Source organism: Ostrea edulis, chromosome 1 (assembly GCF_947568905.1).
Source record: "Ostrea edulis chromosome 1, xbOstEdul1.1, whole genome shotgun sequence".
Lineage (NCBI taxonomy): Eukaryota > Metazoa > Mollusca > Bivalvia > Ostreida > Ostreidae > Ostrea > Ostrea edulis.
In genome coordinates, this window is record NC_079164.1 from 35,268,452 (window position 1) to 35,288,745 (window position 20,294).

General features: G+C 36.9%; 1 protein-coding gene across 1 annotated transcript in view; it reads right to left on the bottom strand.

Annotated features, from left to right (window-relative positions):
* LOC125658320 (FACT complex subunit SPT16-like) overlaps window positions 1-20,294 on the bottom strand; it is a 29,809-nt gene continuing 9,515 nt past the window's right edge. The window contains exons 9-25 of the mRNA XM_048889546.2: window positions 16,970-17,134; window positions 16,314-16,411; window positions 16,042-16,200; window positions 15,125-15,240; window positions 14,714-14,796; window positions 14,346-14,416; window positions 13,927-14,054; window positions 13,122-13,257; window positions 12,737-12,863; window positions 12,124-12,242; window positions 11,461-11,586; window positions 10,432-10,620; window positions 9,765-9,934; window positions 9,209-9,338; window positions 6,482-6,614; window positions 6,247-6,315; window positions 1-1,131 (exon numbers count right to left, since the gene is read on the bottom strand). Coding sequence (XP_048745503.1) covers window positions 836-1,131; window positions 6,247-6,315; window positions 6,482-6,614; window positions 9,209-9,338; window positions 9,765-9,934; window positions 10,432-10,620; window positions 11,461-11,586; window positions 12,124-12,242; window positions 12,737-12,863; window positions 13,122-13,257; window positions 13,927-14,054; window positions 14,346-14,416; window positions 14,714-14,796; window positions 15,125-15,240; window positions 16,042-16,200; window positions 16,314-16,411; window positions 16,970-17,134 — 2,315 coding nt within the window. The 3' untranslated portion in view covers window positions 1-835. The remainder of the gene's footprint in view (window positions 1,132-6,246; window positions 6,316-6,481; window positions 6,615-9,208; window positions 9,339-9,764; window positions 9,935-10,431; window positions 10,621-11,460; window positions 11,587-12,123; window positions 12,243-12,736; window positions 12,864-13,121; window positions 13,258-13,926; window positions 14,055-14,345; window positions 14,417-14,713; window positions 14,797-15,124; window positions 15,241-16,041; window positions 16,201-16,313; window positions 16,412-16,969; window positions 17,135-20,294) is intronic.

Genomic DNA, 20,294 nt, shown 5'->3' on the forward strand with positions numbered 1-20,294 from the left:
AACAACTACGTTTGTTTTATTAAAAAAACATTTTTTCATATAGCTTTAAAGTAAAACTTCCTTTGAACAGTTAAGATCTTGAATAGATCCAAAACTATCTGTTACAGTCCACATTGATTGTTCATTGAAAATCTATGAATATTTACATCAGCATTTTCCCCCCTACCATATGGGAATGGTACTCGTTCAAGTGGAAAATAAAACATCAAAATAGAATTGGGAATTTTTTATCATATCAACAAATGGCATTTATTTTCAAATGACCAGCCTGTAACTGCTGAGGAGGAGCCTTCACAAACAGGACATCAATTCATCTACTACCGTTGCTATATGTCCTTTTTTGCTATTATAAGACATGATCACAGGTAGAAAACATTCTCCAGTTTATTGACATCTACCTCCTAATTACCAGGCAGTATAGAAATTACAATGTAGTTAATACGTACTATATTTCACACAAAGCAAATTATTAGCCTTGAATTACGATGTTAAAATTAGGGAAAATTAACAGCATTTGACTTTGGGAAAGGTACTTCTTATTGGTACCAGTTTCATAAGGGGGAAAAAAACAACGCTGTTCATGCAATGATTTTATATACATGTAGATAAATGTATCATGTGACTTCTTAAATAAGATTGCTGTATTTTTCATCAGCAACATGTATACGGTATACATACACTGTAAGTGATATTCCAGAATTTAAATTTCTCAACACAAAATATACAACAAAATACAGTCATAGGTAAACGACTAAGCACTTGATCACACATATCTTGTAGTTAAATCTGTCTGTGTAGAGTAATCTCCCTTACTGCAATCCAATTAACAATGGAGTTATCTCCTCCTCTTTTTGTCTTTGTGACGATCTCCGCTTTCCTCTCGCTTTCGTTTGTGGTCGGACTTGTGTGGTGATTTGTGGGATGACTTGTGGGATGATTTGTGTGGCGACTTATGTGACGACTTGTGTGGAGACTTGTGTGGTGACTTGTGGTGTGGTGACTTGTGGTGTGGCGACTTGTGGTGTGATGACTTGTGGTGTTTTGAGGAGGAGGAGGAGGAGGAGGGTTTGTGATGAGATGATGATTGGAGTTTTCTGTCATCAATTACTTCATAGTTTGCCTCAGCGTCAGCTGTAACGGAATAAATTCATTTTGTTAATACTGTAATGAAAACCATCGCTGTAGTGACACCAGGCTACTGGTCCTTGTCAAAATACAACAGCTCATACCCATCAATATTTCATGGTTATATACAATAACTAAAATACTAAAATACCCCCTCCTAGTATAACAAGCAATATTTCAAATTATAAGTTTGATAAGTCTATGCAAGGAATTAGGGGGTGGGTGGGTTGCAGTATTGAGAAGTTTCTGTGCTCCTCACTTCTATAACACAATGTTATAAAGAAAGAGTTATACTACAAGAAATGTGGGCCCATCATGAAAAAGGTTAAATTTACTAAATGATGAATATTCAATGCGTTTACCCATAATTCCTCTTTGTATCAAGTTAAAATTGTATAAGAGTGTTTATTCTTCAGCGTTTCCCCAAACACAAAACCATAACAGTGTATTATCAAATTCAGGCAGTGTAAATAAGTGAGAAAGTATGGTGAAACCTTTGAGTGAAATTAAATGAGGGCACCTCTCACAGTACTTCACAAAATCAACTATCAACAAGAGATGTTTGTAAAACACACATGCCCCCCATGGTGCAAAATTGAAAAGGGTTATACACACACCTCATTTAATTGATAGTATTATCATCAATTCAAAATATTGAGCAGACAATATCTTCCTATGTCAAGAGTGAATTGACCATGTGACCTAAAATTCAATAGGGGTCATCTACTCCTTATGCTGTACCAGTGTACCAAGTTTGATACGTGTCAATCAAGCAAATAATTCTTAAAATATAGGAGACAATATATTACTATGTCCAGTTCAACTACAGTGGAGCCTCGTTAATCTGGACACTTTGGTTCCCAGCAAAATCGTCCGGATAAATGAAGCGTCCGGATAATTGAATCGCATAATTTCTAGCTTTGCATAAGTAACCAATATGTACCTACTTTATTGATGCATAGTGAATTAAACACATTCTATCATTGAATTTAACCATTTGCATTAGTAAATAAATTATGATAATGTTTACATTTACATGTATTTCAAAGCACTAAAATTTAATGTACATGTTCAGTGTATTTGCCTGTGCTTTCATTTTACATACATATGATCCCTACAAATAAATATACAAAACTGTGTACCGTATGCACTAAAACAAATAATGAAGCACTTTATGTAACTATAAGTAAATAAATCATTAGTAACTAACATAATCATTTACACTTCAAACATTTCATCACACTTTTACTTCTTAAAGAGGCCGGTAATTTCCATATGTCACGATTCAAGGTTCGGCGGTCTGTTAAAACAATCTTCATCGTCTAAAGTTGATATAAGAATTCCGTGATTATCATGTCAGTTGACAACATTCTTTAACCAAAATTCCATCTGCCAGAGTTTATATTTCTTATTCTATAATTATCCAAGACAATATCGGGAGAAAAAAAATAATTTAAGCTCGTAATATCAAGACCTACTACTGCTTTGATCTAGATCTAGTCACGCGCACCTATTATTTTCATGATGCGATAATAACGGAACAAAACTCGGGTGAAACTAACATTACAGGTACATACAGAATTTAATTGTCATTTTCCTTAAAATGGTAATTTTCTCACTTCTACCCAGAGTTTAAAAATTCGAAAGCAATAAAGCTCTACAACATCGTAACAAAATCAATCGTACACAGGAACATTCTACATGCGTGACATTTTAAACGTTAAAAACTTATACTACATGTGCATGAACATACATGTATATTTCACGCCAATCAACAGTATAAAATCCAGAATCTAGAAGTATAATCTACACTCTTTAGATTTGAATAAGCCGATATCAATTTACGAATCAGTACAACTGATATGTGTAGCAGTTAAAAAATTATCATTACGGCATGATGATTAATTTATTAATACTATTAGGGTATTGATCAAGACTATAAATTAATATGCTACAGATTTATTTACAAAATTCAACACTACACGCAATAAAGATCTTATGTGCGAAAATTGGCAATACAAAGTCTCGATCGGCACGTGCTATCTAAAGGACTTATCATCTCACACCACCAAATTGGAGGGAGGTGTTGACAGGGTACAGGTAATCGCTTCATTTAGACAGTTTGGTTTGTTTTCTTTATAATTTATGCCTTGCTAAAATTGTCCGACACAGACCTTCCCTAAACAAAATTACCGTCCGGATTAACGGTACAATTTTCAATGCATTATAACGTTTTGTAGTAAAAAGTGACCATCCGGATCCGGAACGTGAATTTCCGGATTAATGATGCAAAATAACGTATAAAAATTCCGTTCCCTAGAAAAATCGGAAGGGGAAGCGTCCGGATTAATGGCGTCCGGATTACCGAGGCTCCACTGTATTGACTTTTGACCTCAAAATCAATATGCGTCATCCTCTCCTGAAGATGTACCAATGTACTAAGTTTGATGTCTGTCAAGTAAAAGGGTTATCAAGATATTGAGTGGACAGTATATTACTATGTCCAGTTTGACCCTTGACCTTTGATCATGTGACCTCAAAATCAATAGGAGTCATCTTCTCCTGAATATACACCAGTGTACTATTTAAAGTTTGATGTCTGTCGAGCAAAGGGTTCTGAAGATATTGAGCAGACAGTATATTCCAATGTCCAGGTTGACCCTTGACCTTTAAACATGTGACCTCAAAATCAATAGGGATCATCTTCTCCTGAAGATGTACCAGTGTACCAAGTTTGATGTCTGTCAAGCAAAGGGTTCTCAAGATATTGAACGGACAGTATATTCCTATGCCCAGTTTGACCCTTGACCTTTGACCATGTGACCTCAAAATCATTAGGGGTCATCTTCTCCTGAAGACGTATCAGTGTACCAAGTTTGATGTCTGTCAAGAAGAGGGTTCTCAAGATACTGAGCAGACAGTATATTCCCATGTCTAGTTTGACCCTTGACCTTTGACCATGTGACCTCAAAATTAATAAGAATCATCTTCTCCTGCAGATCTACCAGTGTACCAAGTTTGATGTCTGTCAAGAAAAGGGTTCTCAAGATATTGAGCAGACATTATATTCCTATGTCCAGTTTGACCCTTGATCTTTGACCACGTGACCTCAAAATCAATAGGGGTCATCTTCTCCTGAAGACGTACTAGTGTACCAAGTTTGATGTCTGTCAAGCAAAGGGTTTTCAAGATATTGAACGGACAGTATATTCCTATGTCCAGTTTGACCCTTGACCTTTGACCATGTGACCTCAAAATCAATAGGGGTCATCTTCTCCTGAAGACGTACTAGTGTACCAAGTTTTATGTCTGTCAAGCAAAGGGTTCTCAAGATATTGAACGGACAGTATATTCCTATGTCCAGTTTGACCCTTGACCTTTGACCTCAAAATCACTTGATGATAATGATATTTCATATGTGGGTTGGTTATGAGTGGAAGATGACCCCTATTGTTTTTCAGGTCCAAAGGTCAAGGGTCAATCTACTTTGGACATAGGAATATAATGTCCGCTCAATATCTCGAGAACCCTTTGCTTGAAAGACATCAAACTTGGCACACTGGTACATCCTAAGGAGTAAATGACCCCTATTAATTTTGATAATATCATTATCATCAAGTGAATGGTTCTCAAGATATTGAGCGGACAACATGTGGTCTACAGACCGACCGACAGTTGCAAAACAATATGCCCCCTCTTTTTCAAAGGGGGGCATAAAAATGAAAAAAGAAGTAAGGTCCACATCAAAAATATAAGATCCACACAAACTGCAACTGAATTTAAATGCATTCTTTAGGTCCAGATTATCAAGGTCATCAAATGACAGCATGGGTATAAAGCCCCCTAGAAGGTGCATGATTTGTACATTCAATTCAAACAGTAAAATACAGTTAAAGTGAACCTTCAGGGCCAGCAAAAAAACACAGTTCATTTTTACCAAACTTTGATATAAATACTATATCAAACAAGAGGTACTGTGAGCAATGCTCACTAAGAATACCCCCCACATACCCCAATCTCCCAAAGGGTGTTGGTAATAGGTAAAACTTCAGTATTATGATCCAAAAGGTATCTAGGAACAAAGCATCTCCATGCGATGAAAAAAGCCGTTAAAGAATTTAAATGGAAAACATATTGCTACTTTGATGTCCAGTGCGCGTGACGTTTGACCTTTTGACCCCAAAATCGATAGGGAACATCTTCATCCCATGGGTAGTCCATATGTATGATATGGTGACTGTAGGTGGAAAGGATAACGCTTTAGAGCCCGGAAACCATATTGCTACTTCGATGTCCAGGGCGCTTGACCTTGGACCTTTTGACCCCAAAATCGATAGGGAACATCTTCATCCCATGGGTAGTCCATATGTATGATATGGTGACGGTAGGTGGAAAGGATAATGCTTTAGAGCCCGGAAACCATTGCGTCTACAGACGGACAACCCGATTCCAGTATATCCCCCCCCCCCCCCAAACTTGTTGCGGGGGGTATAATAAAACTTTTATTATTTTCCTCTCATAGGGGAAGAAATATCACTTCGCAATAAGCATGAATTCGTTTAAGTGCTTAGTGTTTGTTATAAATATGTTGTTTTTTTACTGTAGCTGGAAGCGTATGACATGTACACCATGCCTGGCAAATTGCTTGAAATAGGTACAGTAAAACACACTTGTAGCGACTGGGGACAAAGCTTTTAGACTTATCAATGTGGATTGCTACATCAGCAAAGAGTTTCTCAAATCAGCAAAAATGCTATATGATGATATATAATAAATACACAGGATGGATAAAAAAAACCCATGATTTTCAAAACTTTATTTCAATGAATATGAGCAAAACACTCTGGTGGATTTGAACTTGGGATCTACTAGTCAGTAACCCGATACCCTATCCACTGAGCTAGGTAGATATACAAACATAATCGATTGACAACCTCACAAACCATTTATAGTGCCATCTTGTGAAGTAGTATCATAACAAGAGGCCCATGGGCCACACCGCTAACTTGAGTCACCTTGGCCCATATCTGAAGACTTTCCATATACATGTATATTTACAGCGTGTTCGCTGTAGCTGCGTTTCATTGTATAGAACATTCACAGTAAGAAGCTAATACAGACCTCTGCGAGCCTCTTCCTCGAGTTCATCCCAGTCTTTTCCACTTTCTTCACTAGATCCCAGTTCCTCCTCTATAAAATACAAAATACACATTACCTCTATCACAATATATTATGCAATGAATACCATGGTAGGCACCACCAATTCATTTATTACCACAGCTGTACAATGCAATATATATACAGTGTAACAATACGTCACAACACAGTAACACCTCGACGAGTCACTCTTATTTACCTGAGGTGTCCTCTGCCTCCCCTGACCAATCACTTTCTTCGCTGTAGTCACTGGAGTCCATCTCCTCACTGTCTGCATCTGTTGGATTGTATGCCTCATCTTCTTCATCTTCATCATCATCATCAGCCTCATCCTGTTAATCAGAAAACATTCCAATAATTAGACATAAAGACAGACAACAAACACTAAACAACCTTTTGTTTGACAATGTAAGAAAGCAGAGGTCACATACCCCACGCTCCAACATTGCTGACAATGCCTCACATAATGAATGGTAATGCTATGCATTACTGCAAGAACAGGACAGACAGATTCAAAATTCTAAGTTCGATAGGGCCATAAGAAAAATTATTGAATCAGAATTTCCTGGGAAATATGCACATCTACACTGTGTGTCCTTAATAACTACAAAGTTTCATGAAATTCTATTGAGCAGTCTCAGAGGAGTTGCGCTGAAAAGAACAGAACAGACGGGCTCGAAATTCTAAGTTCAAAAGGGGCATAACTCCCAGAAAAAAGATTGAATCAGAATTTCTTGGGAATATGTACATCTACACAGTGTGTCCTTACTAACTACAAAGTTTCCAGAAATTCTGTTGAGCGGTCTCAGAGGAGTTGCGCAGGCAAAAACAAAAGGGACTGACGGACAGGTCAAAAACATTATACCCTTCCCAACTTCGTTGTGTGAGGTATAATTAGACAACGTACACATAAACAATATAGATATGCAGGCTGACAAACAACATATGATTGACAACAAACATCAATTAATTATTTAAATAAACTATATCTGATTGTTACACTTCTCTCCCAACATGTTTCTTTATGAACAAGAGGTACTGTGAGCAATGCTCACTAAGAATACCCCCCGCTTACCCCAATCTCCCAAAGGGTGTTGGTAATAGGTATAAACTACCTCTTTTCTGAGTGTAAAAAACAAATGGCATGACAAACCGAACCATATTGCTACTTCGATGTCCAGTGCGCGTGACGTTTGACCTTTTGACCCCAAAAATCGATAGGGAACATCTTCATCCCATGGGTAGTCCATATGTATGATATGGTGACTGTAGGTGGAAAGGATAACGCTTTAGAGCCCGGAAACCATATTGCTACTTCAATGTCCAGTGCGCTTGACCTTTGACCCCAAAATCGATAGGGAACATCTTCATCCTATGCGTAGTCCATATGTATGATATGGTGACTGTAGGTGGAAAGGATAACGCTTTAGAGCCCGGAAACCATATTGCTACTTCGATGTCCAGTGCGCTTGACCTTTGGACCCCAAAATCGATAGGGAACATCTTCATCCCATGGGTAGTCCATATATATGATATGGTGATGGTAGGTGGAAAGGATAATGCTTTAGAGCCCGGAAACCATTGTGTCTACAGACGGACAACCCGATTCCAGTATCCCCCCCCCCCAACTTGTTGCGGGGGGTATAATTATCATGCTGTCTTTCACAAAGTACACATTGTTTCAAATTGTCATCATTCCAAAATCAATCTGACTTTAACGTAACCTGCTTTTCCCATAAAGGTCCAGTAACCTTGATCTCTGAAATCTTGACCCCAAAATCAACAGGGTTCTCCCACTCTTGATATATAAACTACTTGTGAAGTATGAAATCAATCGAGCAAAAAATGTGGCCTGTGGAGTGTCTATAAGCTCAGTGTTACACACACAAACATACATATTTACCCACAATCCAGTTAGGGCTGTTCCAGAAATGATCAAATGGGGGGGTCGGGCGGCAAATGATATTTTTTTGTGTGGGTGGTCGTATTTTTTCATATTTGGTCCGTGGTTGGACTGTTAAAAAAATATTTATTATGGGTAGTGGGTAGTTTCTATTGTTTTATTTTGTGCCACGTGGGTGTTGAGTTTTCAGAATATTTTTATTGTCGTGTTGGTTACAAAACGTCGGAGGGAAAATTGAAAACGTGCTTTCGAAATTGGAAGTAACATAGAACTATTCGAGTTGTCGCTCTTTGCAGCGCATAACTTTCCATTACGGCACTCTTCAAATTAGAGGCGCATTTAGTAGGGTCCCTTTGGACATGATGGCGGCAAACTCTGTTCTGTAGATTATTACAGTTTACAGTGCATCGATTTTGGGAATATTTTGAAATCAATAGGTATTCCGTTTTCTAATAAAAATAGGCAAACCTTAGTTGATTTATACGAGGGTACCGATGCGTTATATTTATCAGTCGGTGTGATGGTGATATAGAGGCCTCCGGGCACGGGCTCCATTAGAAGACGAACGATTCGTGGAAAAACATATCCATACCCATTTCATGATAATAGCATCGTTTGGACTCCCAATCTTTCCAACATTCCCGCCATAGATGCCTTTCATTGTTGATGTGACATCGTTTCTTCAGAACTACTGTGATACAATGTCGCACAGGCATTACCGCGTCATTGACTAGAATGTTTGTCCCGAAAACCTCGCGACATTTGTACCGTTTTCATTTTTAAAAATATTTTTGTGTTGGGTCTGGTTAGTTTTTTTTTTAATTAGATGGGTCATTGTAAAATGAGTTTATCAATTTGATGGGTCATGAGGTAATTTTTAATTTTTTTTTATGGGTGCTTGGTATATACAAAAGGTGCCCCCCCCACGTATTTATTTCTGGAATAGCCCTTACTATATCCCCTCTTGCAGTGAATTGCGAGGGACTAATAATTACTGATATACAGGTTACATAATGAACTCACGGCACTCTCAGGTTCCAAGAATGACCACCCTCCATTGTCAAAGAAGCCTTCTGGGTCATCTGTGATCGTCTTCATAATTTTGGCCCAATTCAAGCTCTGAATGCCCTCTGTGTAGTGGACTTCACAAGAACTGTGTGGATAAAAAAAATCTTCCTAGTTTTATACTTAACACAGCACATGTCCTCAATCTTTTAAGAATATATTATAATATTTTAGGGCATTTTCCTCATCATTTGTTCTATATATACAAGTTTATCTATTCACAGGGTGAAAAAAAAAGACAAACAAAAGTGAGTACAGTGAAAATGAAAATAATGTAATGGGAAAAAAACCCACTAATACACAAAACTGAATGTACAATTTCTATGTTTAATTACATCAGAATGTTTGAATGGGTACAACAAAAATACATCCCCTATCACATTTGTAAGAGACTCTCTAATCTCTGATTAGTGGGGAATAAAAATGGTGTTTGGGTCCGAGGTATAAAACGAGCAGGACTTTTGCTGGTGGGAGTTTTTGTAACATTCATCAATGGAGTCATTTCAGCACTTACTTAAGCCAATCTTTGACATGGTCTAACATGTTCATTGGAATGGAGTTGATCATGGATGCTTTCTTGTTGTAATCTTTAAACACAAACACCATGTCGAAGTTCTTTAGATGGAACTGGACACGTTCAAAGTGAATCAGCTCCACTTCATCCAACGACACCACAAAGGGAGGCTGCAAGATAAAAATAACTCAACATCAATCAAAGTACTGTAAGATTAGAATAAACTCAACACCAATCAAAGTACTTTAAGATTAGAATAAACTCAACACCAATCAAAGTACTGTAAGTACTGAGAATCGCTAAACTCAACACCACAAATGGAGGCTGCAAGATTTGTGCAATGAAGTGGACTGAGCTTACATATCTCAACTTTCTGTCAGTCTTGCCAAAAAAGCAACAAATGTATCAACTAACTGTAATTCAATATTCAGAATTCAAACCCCATTATTGTGACAGATAGCTGAATTCAGGTGTTATAAACAACATACAAACCCTTAAAAAAAATTGGAAGATGTTCAAAGAGAACAGCTATCAAGCTAAAATACAAGTATGGTGAGATTAAAATTTAGGTCATCTACAACTATCCATGCATCATTTGATGGCAATCTATATGCCATCCCATCTTTTCTTCTCCTCCGAGCAGACAATTAAAGATAGAGATCCTTACCCACTCTGTGAGATGGACCACACAGCCACTGGTGGGTTGTAACAACACAGTACTCCTGAATGGAGCTCCATAAAATCCCAGCTCCCGGAACGGCGAGTCAAACTCCACCTCCCCTTTAGTAATGGCCTCCACTTTCTCACAAAAACCTTTAAAGGCAGCTTTTAACTTCTGTCTCAGTTCTCGTTCGGCCTGTTAATAATAAACTGGGTCAGTCAATGCATGCTTTCGATGCAGGTATATCATTACATATAAATGTCAAATATATACTCTGTAAAAGTGACATGCATTTTATTTTATTTTTTTTGTAAAGGAACATGTTTAAGTGTTCAATGAAAATAATCTCATGTTCAAGAAAAGCATGCATATGCAACATCAACAACTATAACAATTATAATTAATGGAAACATCTTTTAAAAATCATGGCCAAAATGGTGTTTATCCCTGGTTGTCCTGCCCCAAAGGACAAAGTTTGAGTGAACATGGTTTTTGCTTAATCTGACACTTTTGTCTAACTATCTGCAACTTTAACCTAGGTCATAACTTACACTATAAAAGATAACAAATTTATACTTTGTAAACAGAAAGGTCAAAATCCATGCTATCTGACTGCTAAAGGCCAAGGCACTTAAAAAGATTAAGGTCAGATTTACAACAATTGAACCTACATGGAGCAGTGTTTCAGGAACACATTTTATCTGCATTAAAGATACTGTACATTTATAGCCAAGTGCTTCAAATATCTTTATTTAGTGACCTTTGGATCACCAAGAGCAGTTTTTTTTATTTAATGAGATGGCTTTTGACCAATCTCACAATCCATATTTCTAATTTCAGAAGGTGATGTAATTTGTACACAAATTAATAGCTGAATCTTTTTCTGATGTGAATTTTCTTCAACATTTTACACATTCATCCTGTTTACATCCCCCCCCCCCTAAATTGATGATGCACCACTCTTCAATACCTACTTTCCTGTTTTGTATGCTTTATCCCTATCATCACTGATTCGATATACGAAGCCTGACATACCTGTTCCGCATGAAGATCATCTCTGTCATGCATATGCTGGTGTTTCCCAAGATCTGTGGTCACTTCTCCCACCTCTGTGTAAAACTGAACGTCCACATGTTTCTTCTTCCCAAACAGAATGGCATGCTATAACAAAACACATCATAACCAATCAGTAAGTTTTCTATAGCTTCCCATCAAAATTCGTCTTTCTGACGAAGTCTAGACTTATATACATCACTACAGTTGTACAGTGTATCTATATCTGTATACTATTATCACCTGTTACACCAGACACACTGACCTTGAGATGTACAGTGTATCTATATCTGTATACTATTATCACCTGTTACACCAGACACACTGACCTTGAGATGTACAGTGTATCTATATCTGTATACTATTATCACCTGTTACACCAGACACACTGACCTTGAGATGTACAGTGTATCTATATCTGTATACTATTATCACCTGTTACACCAGACACACTGTCTAGACTCTATATACATCACTACAGTTGTACAGTGTATCTATATCTGTATACTATTATTGCCTGTTACACCAGACAAACTGATCTTGAGATGTACAGTGTATCTATATCTGTATACTATTATTGCCTGTTACACCAGACAAACTGACCTTGAGATGTACAGTGTATCTATATCTGTATACTATTATCACCTTGAGATGGAAGTGTAGCAGGATGACCATTTCCCCGTCACACGGCTGAAAGAAGGCGTTCTTGATGTTGTTATACAAAATGTCTACTTTGTCTCCTCGAATTGACGTAAAACGAAAACCTGATAAAAATTAAAACGTAATCTCATGAACATTAGAATATAAACCTTATAATTTGCATGTAGTAACCAGAGTTCTCTGCCCGCTATCTTCGTTATGCAACTGAAAAAAATCAATACAAGGTGACACTGCAGACCAGGCATGGATTTCTCAACAACAAAAATCTCAAAACAAGTTTAGAGATTTCTTTTATTTGAGCAATCAAAATTAAGTGACCTTTGGATCACCAAGAGCAGTTTTTTTATTTAATGAGATGGCCTTTGACCAATCTCACAATCCATATTTCTAATTTCAGAAGGTGATGTAATTTGTATGCAACTTAATAGCTGAATCTTTTTCTGATGTGAATTTTCTTTGACATAGTTTTGAATGAAGTTTTTTTCCTCCGAGAAATCCAGGCCAGGTGTGTGTGCTTCTGTTTTGACGTGAGATGTGTGACGTGAGATGTGTGACGCGAGATGTGTGACGCGAGATGTGTGTGACATGAGATCCTTACCGTTTGTATGTGCTTCAAGTGTCCCAGAGATTCTCTTGGACACAATGTTGGGCCTGATGTAGAGGTCCTTCAGTTTGGGGTTACCTCTGTTGGGGCTGATGATTAGGGTGTCTTGTTTTACAATACCCTACAGAACCATTCAAACAATTAGAAAAAAAAAAAGCAGCTACAATGTCAGATTCATAAGTTGTTAAACATTTGGAAATTCCTGCATTGCTGATTGATAGGTTAATAATCATACATGATACACTTGTATCTTGGTGCTAAAAGTTCTTTCTAACATATTTCATATAAATTATTACATTTTAAATTTCCACGTTAGCAATGTCAAATCATATATCATGTACATTATATCAAAATTAATATTTTAAAACAAATTACCCACCTCTTTCTCTCTTTCCTCAGCTTCTCTGGTCTTGAACTTTTTCTGTACTTCTTTGATTAGTCTGTATGCTGTATTCAGGTTGGACGAGGGTGCTGATATCTCCCCAGGCTCTTTAGTATTTGAACTTCTATATGTTCTGTTGAAATAGAGAAATATCATGCACTTATATTAGCTCGTTAACAACCACAGCAGAGAAAACAGCTGTTTACAACCGCATGAAGATTTCTAAATCTGTTGAAATGTATGTGTACATATAGTTCATTCCTGATGGGGTAACCATTTATTCATTACCTGAAATTCATAGATTTTGACCCATTTTACAAAAATTGATTCGATGTTGCAGTGCACTTAAGATATTACATGCAATCATATTTTCACCAAATTTACACACAAATGAAAGTCAACATGACCATTTAAAAACAATGGTCCAATTCTTAAGACTCATTGCATAATGGGCCCCTGGTTCTTTGGGAGTATTTGAATGCTAATGGGTTTTTGTTGGAGTCTTTATAAAGAGTTACATATTACATTATGTGTATATTTATTCAATTTCAGCTTGCGAGGCCCCTTTGCAGGCATCCGACAGGAGATATAACTGTATGTCACATAGTGTTTTTGAGTGCTAATCTGCGATACAAATGGAATCGTTTCTTAAAACAACCAATTCTGGGCTAATACATATCTCATGCATGACAATTTTACATAAAAGTTAAAATGTAAAATTAGGAAATTCTTATTGTTGTATGATACAGATGTTATCAGTGCTGATTAATTTTGAACAATATCTTAAACATTAAGAGCTCACATTTCCTTAACAAAGGTGGCATCTGGCTGAGGGAAACTGGTGCCATCGTTCCGTCCCAAAGCCGCCCCCGGGTGGAAGAAGTTGATACGTAGGTAGGTATAGTCCCCTTCCACTGACTGACTGATGTTCTAAAATGTCAATCAAACATGGTGAAATGAAGAAGTCACACTACTGTATTGTGGAATTCAATAAAAAAAATCAAACATGGTGAAATGAAGAAGAAAGTCACACTACTGAATTGTGGAATTCAATATAAATATCAGACATGTGTACAAGAAGAAGCCATACAAAAATTATCGCAACTTCATATAATAACTGCTTTCTATTTACATGTATCTACATCAAACATAGCACTCTAGATATGTGCAAGATTTTTGATGTTCTATTTAATCAGTGTTACTTGTTTGCTTTTTTCTCACCTTAATTGTTGCAATGTGGAATGGAGTTGGAGTTCCAAATATTGGTAATATCACGGTCTCATATTTACGATCTGAAATTACAGCAAGTTGTTTTAATGTAAAGCCGAGTGGAACTGCTGAAGTACAGGTAAAACCATTTTGTACCTATCAATTTGAACATATCTTATTGATCAAATCAAAAGGATTGGGAACAAGTTCTAACAACTTACAAGTCCCTCTCCTAAAATATTAAAATATGTCATGCAAGATAATATAATTAACAGGTAAAATGTACAATGATTAAATTTCCTTATACCTTACCTACATACACCTGTAAATTTCCTTATGCCCTTATCTACATACATGTGTAAATTTCCTTAATCACTTACCTACATACAGCTGTAAATTCCGAACTTCTGTCTCCTGAGGCATCTTTGAAGTTGATGAATAGGAAACTGCTGACTTTCTCACTCTAGAAAAATATGTGCTTTATTTTAAAATATCCCACTAAGTTACTACACTCTGTTATATTCATACCATCAAAAAATTTGTGGAGCAAGTGCAAATTTTTGAAAAAAAGTAGCCTTACTGTTTTTGAGAAAATTTCTGAATTACCAAAATGCATGTATTGCTTGTCAATTGATTGAATAATCTTCAATTTCCATTCCAAAAAATTATTTGTGAAATGACCAGAAACTTGATTAAACAGGTATAGTGATAACAATTGTCAATGATTTATCCATTCACATTTGGTGTTGCATAAACAACCATTTCAATGTGGTACTTAATCAGGATTTTACTTTTTCTCCTCATTGTCTCCCTTGAGTCCTTTCAGTCTTTCCCGGGCTTCTTCATTGATTTTGTTTGCCAGCTCTTTTTGATGATCATGTCTTTTTTCTTCTGCAGTCATCTCCGTCTGAAATTTACAGATTACAAATGACCTGTCCTTACATGTGAATTCATCAATGAGTAGGAAAGCAACATATGCTGTTTCAAAGTCTTGCTCCAGAGGAAAATTCAGGGCAAAGAACTTAACTCGAACTCTTTAGCTCAGTGCAGAAAAACAAATCAAAATATGATTGTTGTCACAACAGAGTTTTGATATTCAATATATTTTCAGCAACAACAAAAAATCCCTACCGACCGACCCAATATTTTTTATGACCCTCGGGCTATGGCAAACCCAACATTTTTTTAAAATGTGGCCCCATATAATTTTTTATCGTCATGGCTTAAAATATAACTTTGCAACAGGCCTCAAATAATCTTAAACAGAGATTTCTGTTTAAGCATTTATTATCAAAACTAATGAACAGGGTGGATTGACCCTTAACCACAAAATTAATAGGGGTCATCTACTCCTTATGATGTACTCGTGTACCAAGTTTGGTCTCTGTCAAGCAAATGATTCTCAAAATGTAGGAGACAATAAATTACAATGTCCAGTTTGACCCTTGACCTTGCAAACCAAAAATCAACAGGGTTCATCTACTCCTTACAATATACCAGTGTAAAAAGTTTGATGTCTGTAAAAGCAAAGGGTTCTCAAGATATTGAGCAACAAGACTTGGTCTAAAGATCGACCAACCAACATGTGTAAACAATATATCCCCTCTTTTTCAAGGGGGGGGGGGGGGGTTGTTATACATTTCCCCCCCCACTCAAAATGTCCACAATAGGGACTGAAACGTTATACAACAGAGCAGAGTGACCTCACCCTGGTTCGACTGTCGAGGACTGCATTTCTCTGTCCTCTTCCGAGTAGGACTGGTTCCTCCTTCTCATCTTCCTCCTCCACCTCATCCGGGTCCTTCAGGAAGATACACACATGCTTGATCTTCTTCTGCTTGGTTGTCAACAAAGATGCTGGGGAACCCTTCAGAAAACACATTTTCACCATTAACAGGACACAATACGGTACAGTTTTCAGGAAGTCGAAATGAAACAAACAGTATAAACAGTAAAATTAGGACTATTTGTTATACCAACCTCATTTACAAGGACCGTGTCACCAAGGAATAGGGCATATTTTTTCTTATCATCATTAACCAGGTCACCAAATCCCACATTAATATTGAAAGTCATACCTGCAAACAGGTAAATACATCTACATGCAGCAATATTTTCATGTTCGTCCTGTGTAAATCACACATTAAATTTGCTCACGACGCATTATTTCAATAAACATGCATCCCTACGGATGCATCTACGGATGCATAAATTTTTTATATAAATTTTAAGTGTTTTAAAAAAAAAATTCCCAGTAATTAGAACATAGTCTAAGCTCTAGAATGTACTAGATGCTAGAGATATTCTGAATGACAAGAATTATAATAAGTGATAGTCTAATTGATTAAAGTGCACTGCATTAACCAATGAAACACAATATATAAGACAGTATGGTGGGTTTTATTCCTCCTTAAAGACATCGATCTGAAGAGACTTTACATGATGCTCAAATGAATTTTGCATTAATCTCTCATAATTTCTTAGCACAAGAAGACAACAAATAATATGCATGAAATTTCAACACAATTCAGGGATGCATAAGATTTTACAGCTAAAATATGATATACATGTAAAAAGCTTCAATTAATCAATGAAATTAATGTGAAACATAAAGCATGACTTTTTTCTTATCTCACCTTTCTTAGCTTTGGCACCAGCCTTAGCTGAAATTAGTAGGGACCCTTCCCTGAATTCAATCCCCATGGCAAACCCCAGAGATTTGGTCATCTTACTTTCCAGGTCGGACCGCTCCTTCTTCACAAAGGACACAACTTTCTCATACACATCACTAAGCTTGGTCCCTTAAAATAAAGCATACATTTGATTTGATTTGTTCCGTATCTATGCCTACTGCCCTGTAGTTTGTTCACTATCTATATCAATCATCCTGTGATTCGTTTAGTATCTATGGTTACCGCCCTGTAGTTTGTTTAGTATCTATGGTTACAGAGCTGCCAACATTATACAAGAGGCCCAGGGGCCTTATAGATCACTTGAGTATCATGTAACAACCTTCCAATGTTTGAATTAGGTTTGTGTTTAAATATAAGAATTTTACTTTTGGATGGAAGAAACATTGAATAGCTATGTGGTCAGCCCCGCCTTTGCACCAGAACCCCTGACCCAGGGGTCATAAATTTCAGTTTTGAAAGAAGCATCCTTGATCATCATTATCATACTATTAGTTTGTCTACTTAATACCCAGCAGCAGAGGAGAAGATTTTCAAAGAAATAAAATGCATTTTCACTATATGATCAATAGGGCCCCACCCTAATACCAGAACCCCTGACCCAGGGGCCATGAATTTCATAATTTTGAAAGAGGCATCCTTGCTTATCATAACCATGCTATTGGTTTGTCTACTTAATACCCAAGGACAGAGAAGAAGATTTTCAAAGAAATAATGCATTTTCACTATATGACTTATAGAGCCCCACCCTAGCACCAGAACCCCTGATCCAGGGGCCATGAATTTCACAATTTTTAACAAGAGGTACTGTGAGCAATGCTCACTAAGAATACCCCCCGCTTACCCCAATCTCCCAAAGGGTGTTGGTAATAGGTATAAACTACCTCTTTTCTGAGTGTTGCTACTTCGATGTCCAGTACGCATGACCTTTGACCTTTTGACCCCAAAATCGATAGGGAACATCTTCATCCCATGGGTAGTCCATATGTATGATATGGTGACTGTAGGTGGAAAGGATAACGCTTTAGAGCCCGGAAACCATATTGCTACTTCAATGTCCAGTGCGCTTGACGTTTGACCTTTTGACCCCAAAATCGATAGGGAACATCTTCATCCCATGGGTAGTCCATATGTTTGATATGGTGACTGTAGGTGGAAAGGATAACGCTTTAGAGCCCGGAAACCATATTGCTACTTTGATGTCCAGTGTGCTTGACCTTTGGACCCCAAAATCTATAGGGAACATCTTCATCCCATGGGTAGTCCATATATATGATATGGTGACGGTAGGTGGAAAGGATAATGCTTTAGAGCCCGGAAACCATTGCGTCTACAGACGGACAACCCGATTCCAGTATACCCCCCCAAAACTTGTTGCGGGGGGTATAAAGAGGCATCCTTGCTCATCATTACCATGTTATTAGCTTGTCTACTTAATATCCAGAGACAGAGAAGAAGATTTTCAAAGAATTTCTACATTTTCACTATATGACCAATAGAGCCCCACCCTAACACAAGAACCCCTGCCCCAGGGGCCATGAATTCCACAATTTTGGTAGAGGGCTCAACGCTCATTATAATTATGCCCACAGTTTGGCTTCTTGATGTCCAGGAGTAAAGAAGATTTTTTAAAATTACACTCATTTTGATGGTTTTTGCCCCACCCCTCAGGCCCCAGGGGGGCTGGGACCACGAATTTCACAATTTTTGTTCCCCTCCACCCACAGATGCTATATGCCAAAATTGGTTGAAATTGGTTCAGGGGTTTCAGAGAAGAAGCTGTAAATGTTCAAATGTTAACGCACGACGTCGGACAAAAACAGATAGCAATAGGTCACCTGAATAATTCAGGTGACCTAAAAATGGAAAATAGTAAGGCGGGGGTAAGGGGGCCTAGGCCGCTGGAGATCTTTTATGAATAAATATGTAACCTGAGCAATTTTAGGCACATTTCAAATCTAAATTTAATGAATTTAGACATACTAATTGTTATGCATTTTACAACTGCAAAAGGTCAACTACATCTTTTATTGATTTTACTTTCTAAAACTTGTGTAAAAATATTGTTATATTAGTATAATCTTATAGTTACTGTGTCTGACAGTTATATGTATATATATATATATATATATATATATATATATATATATATATATATATATGCACACATATAATTTTAGTTACGGCAAGTTTTTTTTGTCATTTTCCTCGCTGTGAGAAATCTTGAAGTTTGTCAAACAGATTGTACACTTATACAAACTCCCCCTTTCTGACTTTGAAACGAATAGATGATTACAGTGTATTTGCATATTGTTCTTTGAATTTCTAGCTCCATTAGGTTTTCTTCTTTGGGGGAGTATTGTTGTTATTTCCATCAACACGTGCTTTACCTTTAGTAGCAGCTGCCATATTGTTTATTTCAAAGCATTAAAATGATCGAGACTTTGTATAGATATAGACTATGCAAACAAATGTAGTAACGACTATAGTTTGTTTATTATAACAGTAAAAACCAATGACGGACAGCTATAAAAATTTCGAAATGTCAAATAAGCGAAAATCGGAAGATGTACAGTGAAATCGTAAGGCATATTTTCGGCCCTAAAATCGTAAGCCTTACGCGAAAATCGTGAGGGTTGGCAGCTCTGTGGTTACCATCCTGTAGTTTGTCCACTATCTATATCAATCATCCTGTAGTTTGTACACTATCTATATCAATCATCCTGTAGTTTGTTCAGCATCTATGGTTACCATCCTGTAGTTTGTTTAGTATCTATGGTTACCGCCCTGTAGTTTGTTTAGTATCTATGGTTACCACCCTGTAGTTTGTTTAGTATCTATGGTTACCGCCCTGTAGTTTGTTCAGTATCTATGGTTACCACCCTGTAGTTTGTTTTGTATCTATTGGTACCGCCTGTAGTTTGTTTTGTATCTATTGTTACCACCCTGTACCGTATATACTCACCTATGAGTCGGATTTTTGGGAGTCAATTTTTGGTTCAAAACTCTATGTCCCACTTATAGGCGTGTCCTAAGAAGATTGGTATTTTTCTGGGCGGCGTAACGTAGTGTTTGTTAAACAACTCCGACGATTACCATGGACTACCACACAAATGATTATTGTTCACAAATATCTAAACATATTGTATTGTTTATGTATTTTAAAATTATGTATAAAGTACAAGTATTTACATATTTTTATCTACTTAAAAATTATTTACATACTGGTAACTAATTCTTTCAATTCAATTAATCTATCGTTTATCGGTAA